We start from the raw sequence: 12,619 nt of genomic DNA on the forward strand, positions 1-12,619 counted from the left end.
TGCCAGGGAATTTGATCCTTATGTATTAGCACTGTTGACTGATATTTTATGGCAGACTTTTGTGCCCTGAAAGTATTTGTCAGTCGACTTTTAATTTTTCATGTTTATGGATAGAGCAGATCAATAATGCAAAGAATCAAAAACATTTTGAAAATCATGTATATTGCCCACGGAATAATTAAAATCCTCACCACCACCTACTTTTAACTTACCTTAAAATATAGAACTTAATTTCCATTCCCTGCGCACACCTCAACTGAAGGGGAAAGAATGAGGCCAGATCCAATCTGGTTGCCATGGTGGCAGTATAACTATCCATTTTAAACATGGCATCTAGCAGAGCAAGGATTTTAAAAATGGAAAGGTTTACTCTAAACACAGTGCTCTACTGTCCAAATCAGACTTGCGGTAACTCAGCGTCTAGTGTGCCATCTGCCCCTTTGGCCATAGTTGATGCCAATTGGGTCTGTTTCCCCCGGGGCCAAACTGTTTCTCAAGTCACATCTGTGTTGCAAGGAGAAAGCCATGCCGCCTGTCCTCATTGCTGCTCTGGTTCGGGACTTTCTCTTATCTTTTCCATCTGTGCTTAAGGCATAGTCAATTACTGTTGCTTGCAACTAAAAGATGCTTAAATACAATAAAGGAAACAAATATTTATCAAGCAATTTCTTATGCAAAATAAACAAACTTGGGGAGATAACAAACCATTTCTAAGCATCTTTGTAAATGGATAAATTGCTAATAAACCCCATAAACAATTATTTGTTTTTATATTAGAAAATTAGAAAATTTTATTAGATAATTTTGCATTAGGTGATCAAAATCTAACCAAATTCAATTTCTCAAATATTAATCATTTAGCAATATTGCATTTCTAATGGCCTATATACATTTATTATAGAAAATTTTCTTCATACAAACCAATTTGAAATTTCATTTTAGATAGAATTATAGAATGTTTAGAAGTTAGAAAAAGTCTTGTTTTTCTATGTCAGTTTTTAGATTTACTCAACACTTCATTGAAGGCCTATGGCTTTCCATGAAGAGCTACTCTATTGCCTGCATGAGACTAGGCCCATAAGTGAAACAGCAGTGGGACAGGCACTGCCCTGGAGCAGTGGTACTGGAATCTGGCTCCAGAGCCCCACCACTAACTTGCTGGGTGACTTCATCAGCCTCAGTTTCTTCACCTACACATATAAGAAAGTGAACTAATTTTCTGTCTACTCAAATTCAATCTAAGAGGTAACAAGTTTAATCAATTTTGATTCCTGCTGCAAATAAGAACTCTACTTCTTCTGTGTTGTACAAAGAGAAACAGAATCATATATAAAAAAGAAGCTGCAAATTTACTCCTCATGCAGGATGAAAGAGGAAGTGACTACTTTAAGGGTGGATTTGACTCTAGCTGTAAAAAATCTTAATTCCATTTTTCAGAACACATCCGTTAATGATCATAACCAAAATTAACCAAAAATGTTACTCAAATCATTATTTGTATGGTGTTCAGTATTGATACAGTACTGCCATGCATTAGCTGGGTTGGTCCTCTTGAGATACATATTACCTCTGGCCTTTTTTTGGCTATGAGCACACCAAGCTGAGATAAGTGGCTTCCCAAGGTTAGACTGTACATGGTAAACTAGTACCGATTTAAACCCTCTGATTTCAAATTTCATGTTAATTCTAGGACAGCACTCAGTGCCTAGTAAATTACTTAAAACCCTCTTGGTTAAAAACAATTCTGAAATTTATTATAGGGCAAGACAAGAAGCGCACTGACAGTGCACTTGTTCACCTGGAGGAAAAGCAGAGGCATACACTATACTCAGTAGCACAGGTCTTTCATTCAGGTAAAAAGCCCAGCAGTGAAGACTCGAGGTTCTAACTGCCCTGGGCTCCTATTCCAACTCAACTCTGAGTTTCTTACAGCTTCTTCAGTTTTCTGTCATAAAACGAGGATAATTCCCTATCATACAGAGCAGTAAGACAGAGACAAGATCACTGTAGACACTTAGCTTTCTCCTGGTATCAATTAACCCATTTCCCGTTTGCCTCGAGAATACTTACCTGTGGCACTTGTGGCTGCAGCGTTTGTCCTGAGATAACTCGTGGATTACAATCCTAACCTTATTCCCAAAGTTTCCAAGAAATATCTCACTTTTATTATTTTCGCATCGCTCTAGTATATCAAAGTCTTTGGAAACAAATGACATCATTCTATTTATAGCATTGTTATTAGTAGTGGTATTTCCAGTTACAAAATACAGTAATTCTCTATTGCTGAAAATGTCAAATCCTAGAAAACAAAGCATTCTTATGTGATGTTAACATCATTCTCGAACAGTTGAAGACTAATTCAATGAATCCACTTTACGTGTACATTTTTGTTACATTAGGATTAGAGAGAAGTTTAGAAGTAACTCCGAGAACAGTTTTTATATTTTATTTTCACACTGAAAACCAGTCAGATTTGAAGATGTTTGTGTAAAACGCTACGAGCTGCACTTTTTTCTAAACGGGAAATGGGTTAATATGGGCCAACAGTGCCAGATCCTGCCACTAGGTGGGTCTCCTGGTGCAGGATGGTGCTAAGAACATACAGGTTTTGCAGCCAAGTGTGGGATGGGTGGCCTTGTGTGAATCACGTCCCAAGTCTACCTCCCGAAATCCCTAGAACTCACCGGGGTCTTAGCATCCTCATCGGGAATACTAATATCATGGAAGTGTTGTTTTAAAGATTTAACGTATACAAAGAACCTAGCACAGTACTAGAACATGGCAAACAATTAATGACAGCTGTCACTTCTATATATCAGTGATGCTGAATAATTTTATTTAAAACTGACTTGCTTAAACAAAAACATTTTCTTGTTTAATAGAAAAACTCTGGTTCAACGAAGCACTGAAGAGCACAAATTAAGATTTAACCTGTTACTGTTTGCATTGACTTCTTTTTAAGTAGAGATTTTAAACTGAGAAAACATCAACTCCATCTTTATGAGCAAAAATCAGGTAATACAAAGTTTTGAGGCAAGTGACCTAATGTTTTTAACCCAGTTAAAACTATGCATTTGTTGTCATCCTTTTTGGGGGTGAGGGACATAGCACACTAATTGGTCTGTGAGGAAAAAAACTGAAGTTAAGCCATAATAAACTAGCAATTTCTCCAGATTAAACAAATCCAAAAGTCTACCTCCCAAACTCCCTAAACCCACCTGGACCCCAAGATTAAAAATAAATGGATTACAAGCTAAAACAGAATGGGAGACAGCCGATATCCACAAAATCTTGTTCTATACATGCCAGCGATTAAAAATAATCATAAGTTACTTTAGCTAGAGCAATGGAGAGAAGCTAGATCACCCGCACAAGCAGTCTTTAAAAGTGCATAGGCAAAAAGTTAGTAATTTTGCCTACTGAAGTTTTAATATCTTAGTACCTTTTACCTAGAACACTGAACATGATAAAAAAGGACATTTCAAGTAAATATCTATTCTTTCTAAAATAAATATATAGTAATAACAAAATGGCTTTTACTTTGGTAAATTACTTCAGCACTTGCAACCACCGATAGTCTCAAGTACTGCGACAACCACAACAAAATGTCCAAGTCACTGGAAGACATATCCATGTGGGTGGCCAGTGGATCCTGTCACTGCAATATCCCTTCTCAGGACTCCAAGTACACCTTCCTCCATGCCCCTTGCCCCAGGAATGTCATGCCGTGGCTGCTCGACACACATTAGTTAATTGAATGAACCAAGTTTCTTTAGACTAGTTTAGAACAAAGTATTACATTTTAATGAAAACATTTTAGACCCTTTATCTGAACTGTAATAACTTGGTTATTAAATATAAGGAACTGGAGGTTGCCAGAGGCAGGGGGAGAGGGTAGGCAAAATGGGTGAATGTCAAAAGGTAAAAACTTCCAGTTATAAGTCATGGAAATGCAATGTCCAGCACGGTGACTATAGTTAGTAATACTGCATTACATATTTGAAAGTTGCCGAGTATATCTTTAAAGTCCTCATCAGAGATTTAAAATTCCTTCTGTAACTATGTATGGTGATGAATTTTAACTAGACTTGTGATTTCACAATATATACAGCATTGAATCATTATGTTGTACACCTGAAACTAATAGCTAATGTCGATCATACTTCAATTTAAAAAATTAATAAAAAATCAAGCAGGTGTTCTACATTAGCTTTCCACTAATCTATTTTCAAAAAGAATTCAGTCTCATGTTCAGCACTCCCCCAAGGTTACCTGGATCCTCCAATTCTAATTATGATCTAAACCCTAAATCTTGATGTTCTAAGTACTTACCTATGAATTTTTTACTGTCCAAGAATATTAATTTAAAAGACTGCCAAATTAAACAAAATCTGCCTCTAGATGTTCCACATTTTCAGAAGAAAAAAAAAAAATGCTAGCCATTTTTCCTTATTGGAAACTCCATTAAAGGTAGGGAAAAAATATCCAGCATTTGATAAACAATATCCCAGTCTCTTATTTACTTAACCTCATTTATTTCTCAGAACCACCCTATACGAAACAACTATTTTAAAAGTGAAAAACCATGGATAAGAATTAAGCAAATTTATTCAAGATCAAACCCCTAAGAGCCAAGTGACTTAATGTTTTCAGTTTCAAATACAGCAAGGTTTGGCCTCTGTGCTCACTTCTCTCCACTATAGCTGGCTAAACCAAAATTAAATAAATATAAAAAAATTTGGTACTGGCAACTGTGTTCTATTCAATCTTCATTCCCATAACTTCATTTTCATTATGAGCTCTAATTTAGAAGTGAAAAACTAGCCAACAGAATTTTATATCAGTAAAGATTCTTTTAAAACTACTTTTGTTGCCATTGGATTGTCAAGTATTTTATTTAACTTATTTTCATATAGTAAACTTTTTATTATTTGTCTAGTTAAATACTATCAAATTTCAACACTCAAGATTCTTAAATGTTTTAGAGTTTTGTTGAAAAGTAAATGCCTATTTGTAGGTATTGATATACAGAAAGTTCACATTTTAATCTATGACCCAGTACAGTCTGCATTCCTCTACCAAACAGCACTCCATAACCAGAAATTCAATGTAAAACAGGAATTTATGTCTAGCACAAAGTTTTCGATAATTGTTTATGAAGTAAACAATCAAAAGCAACTTATTGTTTTACTAATAAATAAATGCCATATAGCTCCTTATATGCTACAGTGGTTACTCAAGTCTTCCTTGAGGCAGCTTCAGAGAATACAAAACAAACTATGGAAAGAAACATTTTCTGAAACATATGGTTCAAGTGAACCATAAATCGCTTAGAAATGGAAATTCTGTTGACCTTTTCCAATATGTGGGCAGTTAAGAACATAGGTTATCATGCAAGAAATTAGTCTAAATAAGAGATCAGCAAACTTCTGCATAGGGCACAATAAATAATTCCAGCTTTGTGGGTCATATGGCCTCTTTCACAACCACTCAATTCTGCCATTGTACAAAAACAGCCACAGACAATGCGTAAGTAAATGAGCATGGCTGTGTGCCAATAAAACTTTATTTCTGGACACTAAAATTTGAATTTCATATAATTCTCATGTGTCACAAAATAAGGTTCTTCTTTTGACTTTTATTTTTTAACCTTTTAACAAAGTGAAGATGATTCTTGCTCACAGGTAATACAAAAACAGGTGGTGGGCTGGATCTAGCCTGTGGACAATAATTTTCCAAGCCCTGGTTTAATTATATATTCTGCTTTGACATTTATTTGCTGGCAGTTAGGTAACTTCTATTTCATTAAGTGAGAACAATAATACAAAATTTGCTTAAGGCTTTGTCTAATGCTGGTGTACAATTTTGAAGACTAAAATTTAAAAATCAGTTATGTCAAAATTAAATATACTGCTAGAGGAACTGGCTGAGCTTCATTTATTTCTTGATGTCACATCTGTACAGCTCTCATGCACACAGCAGAAAACACACCTTGGTTTCACAACGGCACCTGGCTGCGCTTCTGATTATAATACAGCCAAGTCCAAGTTCACTTGGAAATGTACATTTATATACCTTATGTAAATTAAATACAGCTACATTAGGATGATAGCAAAAGCGTGATTTGGAGTTCCAAGACTAGACCACTTCTGTTTAATAAAAAATGTACCCAATCATTCAAAAATGGCCATTTAGGGGAACAGGACAGAATATAAAATGTTTGTCATGTAAAACTTGACCATTTACCTTTTTAAAAAATAATCTTCAAACTTTAAACCTTTTAATCAAATTGTTATACGGACATACATTATTAGAGCAAGAAAACAAATTTGCTATGGGCTATATATTTAGCAACTTGGATAATTTTAAAAAATTAGTTAATGTTTTAATAACATTACTTTTATTAAAATAAAACAGTAGCTAAACAAAACCTTTTCTTTCCACGTTTAATGTGTTAGGTTCCAAGTCAACTCCCCTAGTCAAAAAGAAAAATAAAAATCAGTCTGAGACTCACTTGAGTGTTTAATTCAAATCTATATTTGTAGTTTCTAAAATGTTGATCCACAGACCACTTTGTTGTTACACATGTGTACCAATGAAAACAAAAAGCAAAAAGAACCACTGCCATCCCTACAAAAGGAATGGCTCCCTTTCTAACATTCTTTAAAAATATACATTGTACAGTCCTTGCGCCTCACCAAAGGTGGCGATGTAATAAATACACGGGCTTAGTTCTCCTCACTGTTCAGCGAGGTCCACCACTACCTGTTATAAGCCCTCTCCTTTTTGGATTTCTCCAAGGCTTTGTCCATGGTTTTCTCATTCTCCCCTCGACATTTGGGACAGTACCACTTGCCCTTTGGTTTATGATTCAGTCCTACACAAGAGAAGTGGAACCATTCGATGGGGCACTCGTCATTGTCACAGCCAATCATTTCTCCATAGGAGACCTGATTACACAGACAGTACGTTGGCTCGTTCGGGTCAATGGGAAGGTCTGCAGGCGATGCTTCCCTCTCTGCTTTGGCCTTGGAGCGTTTCTTCTTCTTGGAGGCCTTTGCTTTCTTTTCCTTAGGTGTTCCTGAGGTGATGTCATCATGGTCGTGATTATTAGCTGCATTCTCCCGATTCTCGTTGTTGCGCTGTCGCCGGGACCTCTTGTTATTGGGCTTTTCTGCCTGCGTGATTGTCTCGTTTTTGGACTTATCTTGGCTGGCTTTGCCACTGTGGCCAGTGGTGTCATTGACCTCTTGATGTGCCTCAAAGAGTTCCACATGACTGTCCACCTGCCTGGTCCGGTTCTCCACCAGCTCCACCATTTGACTCACAATCTGGATCTTCTCATCCCCCAGCTCCTGACTCCGAATCAGGGCTCTCTGAATGCAGTGCAACACTCGCCTCTTCTGGGTGCCATCCGTCTCACGTTTAAACTTCTCATAATACTCATCCAGTTCCTTCAGGATTTCTGCAAAGGAAAAAATAAGCATTATACCCATGCTATAAACACTAATGAGCCTTTTATTTAATTCTTTAGTCTATGAAAATGTAATTGCAAAGGAAAATAGTCAATGCAAGGGCTTCCTAGTATAAAAATATTATAACTTGTATGCCTTTCAGACTTTTTTTTTCCAGTTGAAAAAAATCCCTAGAACTAAATACAAATGCCAATACAGTTCTCATTTAGCAAAGTGACACTTAAAGCTTCCCTAAGGGGCTCTCTGTGCATTCAGAAACAGGAGTAACAAATGCTCCTGTGTTGGGTAATTAAGGGGAAAAATTTGAATTTAGGTGAAGTGCTGGGGCCCAAACTTTATTTTCAATAAAATTAATGATTATGTCCTATATTTCCACTGTTTTCATTCACACATTTTCTAATAATTTAAAAGACTTTATTCTCTTTATTTTAAGGTACTAATGTCTAGAATACTCTATGAAATTATAGATATGTATACAGATACTACTTATGACTCAGAGCCTTGGTTTATCAGTCATATCATTTTCATCCTAGCATGTTATTCCTAGGATTACTGAAAACAAAATGGTTTGTCACAATAATCCAGACAACCCAGTTTTGCTTAAAAACAAAGGTGACAGATTTTGTTTTTGCATCTATTGTTAAAAGGACATTTTTATCTATAGAAGTCAACAGATTGTAAAACATTATAAAATATAAATTAAAAACCTTCAATACTAAATTTAAACCTCCTTGGACAGGTTAGAAGACAGTATGTGATTTTAAAATGTAATTTGGCAAATGTAATTAGGCAATTTCTCAAGAAATAAAAGCTGTTAAAATAATCTGATTGAAATAAGGCAAGTAAATATTCTTGCCAAAAGCCTAAGTACAGATAGAAATTCCCAGTAATTTTCTCCAAACAGTAACTATAAAATTAAACAATGTCAGACTTTTCTCCTGAAACCCTTTTGCAGTCTCTCAAAATAAGGTAATTCTACTCTCCAATTAGGAAGTGTGTGGTCTGATGCAATGTATATATATAAAACGTGGCCTTCATCTCTTTCAGACCTTATCTCCAAATAGTTATAAGGCATAAACCTAACTCCAGCATAAACATATAAACTTAGGCCAACAGTGAATCTAAATAAAAGCATTATTTTCCAGGCTATATCTTTACACTAAAGATAGCTCTAAAGATATTTCCTAGAGCAGTGGTCCCCAACCTTTTTGGCAGCAGGGATCAGTGCTCCTATGACAATCTAATGCCTGATGATCTGAGGTGGAGCTGAGGCGGTGATGCTAGTACTGGGGAGTGGCTGCAAATCCAGATGAAGCTTGCCCACCACTCACCTCCTGCTGTGCGGCCCAGTTCCTATCAGGCCACAGACCGGTACTGGGGCTAGGGACCCCTGTCCTAGAGGAACAATGTAGACTGTCTTCCACCAGAAATGAGGAATGCCATAGTTTCATAATCTCTTAGAGTAATTAATTCTAAAAATAAATAGCTGTGCTCAACTCAATTTAAGTTCTATTTCATAGATGTTAAAATAAGTTTCTGACATTTATTTGTTAAATGAATTACATGTTACGAAACTATCATTTGGTTTAATAAGTAGCCAAATTTCTAAAGACAATTTTAGCATTTTACAGAAAAGAGATCCATTCTATCACATGGCTAATCTTAAAATTTAATAAACATGGCTTCTTCTATATCACAAGCAAGCTTACATCCATGTGAAGTCTCGCTTGTGGTAAAGAAACTAACATCTCATCACAAAATTACCCAGAATTCTGTTACCTTCACAATGGCAAATATTTCTTAAATGCCCCAAACAAAATACTCTATCAACAGTGCCACTTGAGTACAGACATCTGTAAACAGGAACAACACTAGTGCTAACTAGGGAGGCATCTGGCCAGGATACCCGCTTCTTCAGCTTCATCCGCTCAAACTGCTGCTGATCCTTTCTTCTAAAACATTACTGTAGGAAAGCAACAGTACCATAGAAAAAAATATATAAGGATTAGATGAGATTGCTGTAAAATTTAGTCTGATCTTATCAGAAATACATCTTTTACGTAAGAGTTGCACTGAAGTTCTTTATGAAGCCAACTTTCATAGTGGATGAGTATTTAAAATACAATTCTTGAAAAATAACTCAAAAATAATTTTGAATTCAATAATTCAAAAGTAACCCCAAATACCATTTAAAGTTAATTGTAAACTAATTATAACCTATCCTTGTGAATTAATCTCCAATTAATGCATACTAAGCCAAAGACTATTAACCAAATTTGACTTGCAACGTAGTTCTTTAAAAACAAAAGCTTAATGTTTTAGAAGCATACTTCATATCTCAACATTTACAGTAAGTCCAAAGAAATTATGACTATTATCATGACGGTTGTTCAGACTTTACAGCTCACTCAACGGCACCGGCTTCAGTAAATGCCGGGGTTGGGGCTGAGATTGAGTTTCTCTGCAGGAGCCAAATAAGCACCGTTCTGAACAGCAAAACAGGCTTCTTCACAGTAATGCAAGACGATAGCAACTTTAAGAGGTATAAGCATTTTTGACATTTTGAAATTTCCAAAAAGTGCTAATGAAGAGTGCCGGTGACAAGGAATTCCACAAAGATAGAAATCTTTGAATTTAAATACCACCCCCTTGAATTCTTACCTGAGCTATCTGGGGCACTGACCACTAAGAGCAAGCTGGCCTGGGCTAGTCACCATATTTTCTGCCTCAGCTGCTGGGCCTGCCCGGACCCTGAAGCCGACAGGAGGCTCTGAGTGAAAATTTCGTAAGCGGCACTGGTGGCTCGCCAGCCTCGACCAAGGCCCCTGGGGACCGCCATTGCTCCGCGACCGGAAGTGGCCGGTCTCGGATCCTTGAGGACCGGGGGGCGGGACAAGGTCCAGCCATCGGCTAATGGGGAGGCACCTTGCAGTAGACACGCCCCGCCCCGGGAACAGCCGCCTACAGGGGTCGCCGGGCTGGAGGGTGGAGGCCAGGCGGGCCGCCAATCACAGAGCAGGGCAAGAGAACACAGCCCATCCAGCAGCTACAATAGCCAATCCAAGGCCGAAAGCCGGCGACCCGAAGACATTCAAATCAACTCGACCTCCTCCCTCCTCCCCGCCCCTCTACGAAAGAGAAAAAAAGAAGGCCGCGGAAACAGAGACTCGTGTCAGTCACTGCATAAGGCCCTCCCTCATCCGGCCCAGCAACCAATAGCTCAGCAGCAGACTGATAAGGACATTCCATGGGGACGCCATAGCCAATCATAAAGAGGCTGAAGCGGGACCTTCGCAATATGCTAATGAGTCTCCTATAAATGTCGCTGCGAAAGCGAGTCCGGGGTAGAGCGCGCAGGGGCGCCTTGCCGGCGGTGTCTTTTTGTGCATTTCGCGTCGAGCGGTGGCTTTCCGCCTTCCCCCCCACCTTCCGTTTCCCTGCTGCGCAGCCCTGTAAACATTAGTAAACTCCGAGTGACGACCTACGTTCCGGACAGAACCCCAATACAGTGCCTGACTTGGCAGTAAAGTTTCCCTAACAGCCAACGATTCCCAGCGGACACGAGCCCTCCGCTTCTCAGGCACTCTGGGCAGCAGGAGCTGTAGAGAACAACCCACAGGTTCTCTCCCCTGCCATGTTACTCTGCAAGCCCATAGTCTTTGCACGCGCCCCCCAAGCATAGCACAGACGGGCGACTTCCTCGCCTCATCCTTCCCTCCCTTCTCCCTTTTCCCATCGCACGCACGGAATAAAGCCCTGGCCCTCCTCAAACTACACTCGGCCGCATCGCCCCCCACTCAGTGTCCAGCGCTGCGGGATGACCCGGGAGCTGGGCGGCGGCGACCGGGGCTACACCGCGCGTAGTACCGACCCTGGACTTTATATAACACTCAGATTCGGGACTGGGTGGGGGTGGCTCCGGGGATGGCGAGCAGGGCCAGCGGACCCCTCGCCCGCAGCACCCACCCAGCAGCCCTGACCGCAGCCGGGTCCCTGCGCCCCTAAACCTTAGCGACCGCAATACATCCCTCCTCCGGCGCCTTAGCCTGCGCCCCCTCCCCCGCAGCACCCCGCCTCGTCACTTCACTACAAAGAGCGCTTTGCTCGCGCAGCCTGGCATTGAGACCTCTCGTTTCTCCTTCCTCCTCCGTGTCCGGGCTTCGCGCACAAGGACCTTGGCGAATCAAAGACGCTCCAGACCTTTTGTTCCTGCTGGTCCAGGGCCACCGCCGCGGGCCCATGGCTCCCCAGCCGGGGAACAGGACGGCCCGCGGCCCCGCGGCGCGCTGCGACCCGCGGGGATGAAGCGACCGCCCCCGCCCATCCATCCCGCCGTACCTTGGTATTTCGCGTCGATCTCCCGCATTAGCGAGACGTTTCTCTGCAGGTCGAAAGGCAGAGACTCGATGGAGTCCAGGTAGTCCTCCACATAGTTCACCAGGTGGATCTGCTCCCCGTTGGCAGGGCTCAACATGGTTCACGGAGGTCCCCGGCGACTCGGCGCGGCTTTCCGCTTCCTCCAGCCCCCGCCCCCTCGGAGCCCAGCGCTGCAAAATGCAAAGCTCCCGCCCGCCGGCGCCCCCCCTCCGGCCGGCCCCGCGCCGCTACATCTGCGAGCCGCGCCGCCTGGGCCCGGGGACCCGGCGCGGACGGGCCGGGCCAGCGCTCGGCGGCCTCGGGCGCGGGGCGGGCGTGCGGGCGCGCACCCCGGCGCAGGGGCCGGGGCCGGGCAGAGCGAGCGCGGGAAGGGGCGCGCGCCGCCCGCCGCGCCGCACTTGTCCAACGTGGAAAACCTAAATACCAGTTTCAAACACTTGGGAAACATTCGGCCCCCTGCACAGCGCATGCGCCCCGCCCCCCCGCCCCCTCCCTGCGGGCCCCGCCCCCGCCGCATTCACGCCCCTCACCGGTCCCGCCGCGCGGGGGTGTGGCTTTGTCTGTCACTTTTGCCAGGGCGGGGGTCGTGGGGCTAGGGGGCGGTAGGCGAGGCGCAAACTTTACTATGAGTTTCGCATATGGAGGCAGAACTGTCGGGCGGTGCTGCATACCCGCCGGAGGATGCGGGGTGGCAGCCAGACTCGCCCAAACCCAGCCGGAACGGACCCTGCTTCGGGAACAGCCGCCTCGAGATCATCACAAGCCCC

At 41.7% G+C, this 12,619-nt stretch overlaps 1 protein-coding gene across 2 annotated transcripts; it reads right to left on the bottom strand.

The window, feature by feature from the left end:
* Positions 1–5,618: 5,618 nt before the first annotated feature.
* Positions 5,619–12,060, bottom strand: ING1 (inhibitor of growth family member 1). Of its 2 annotated transcripts, none has more exons than XM_039866279.1 (2): positions 11,814–12,060; positions 5,619–7,465 (listed from the first exon to the last, which is right to left on the bottom strand). In XM_039866279.1, the coding sequence occupies exons 1-2, from the start codon at positions 11,947–11,949 to the stop codon at positions 6,762–6,764; spliced, it is 840 nt and encodes a 279-aa protein (XP_039722213.1). In that variant the 5' UTR covers positions 11,950–12,060; the 3' UTR covers positions 5,619–6,761. The 2 variants fall into 2 exon arrangements, with proteins under 2 accessions (XP_039722213.1, XP_039722210.1); XM_039866276.1 differs by lacking the exon at positions 11,814–12,060 and adding an exon at positions 9,255–9,626.
* Between the last annotated feature and the right edge of the window lie 559 nt (positions 12,061–12,619).

The sequence above is a fragment of the Pteropus medius genome, unplaced genomic scaffold (genome assembly GCF_902729225.1).
Source record: "Pteropus medius unplaced genomic scaffold, Ma_sr-lr_union100, whole genome shotgun sequence".
Lineage (NCBI taxonomy): Eukaryota > Metazoa > Chordata > Mammalia > Chiroptera > Pteropodidae > Pteropus > Pteropus medius.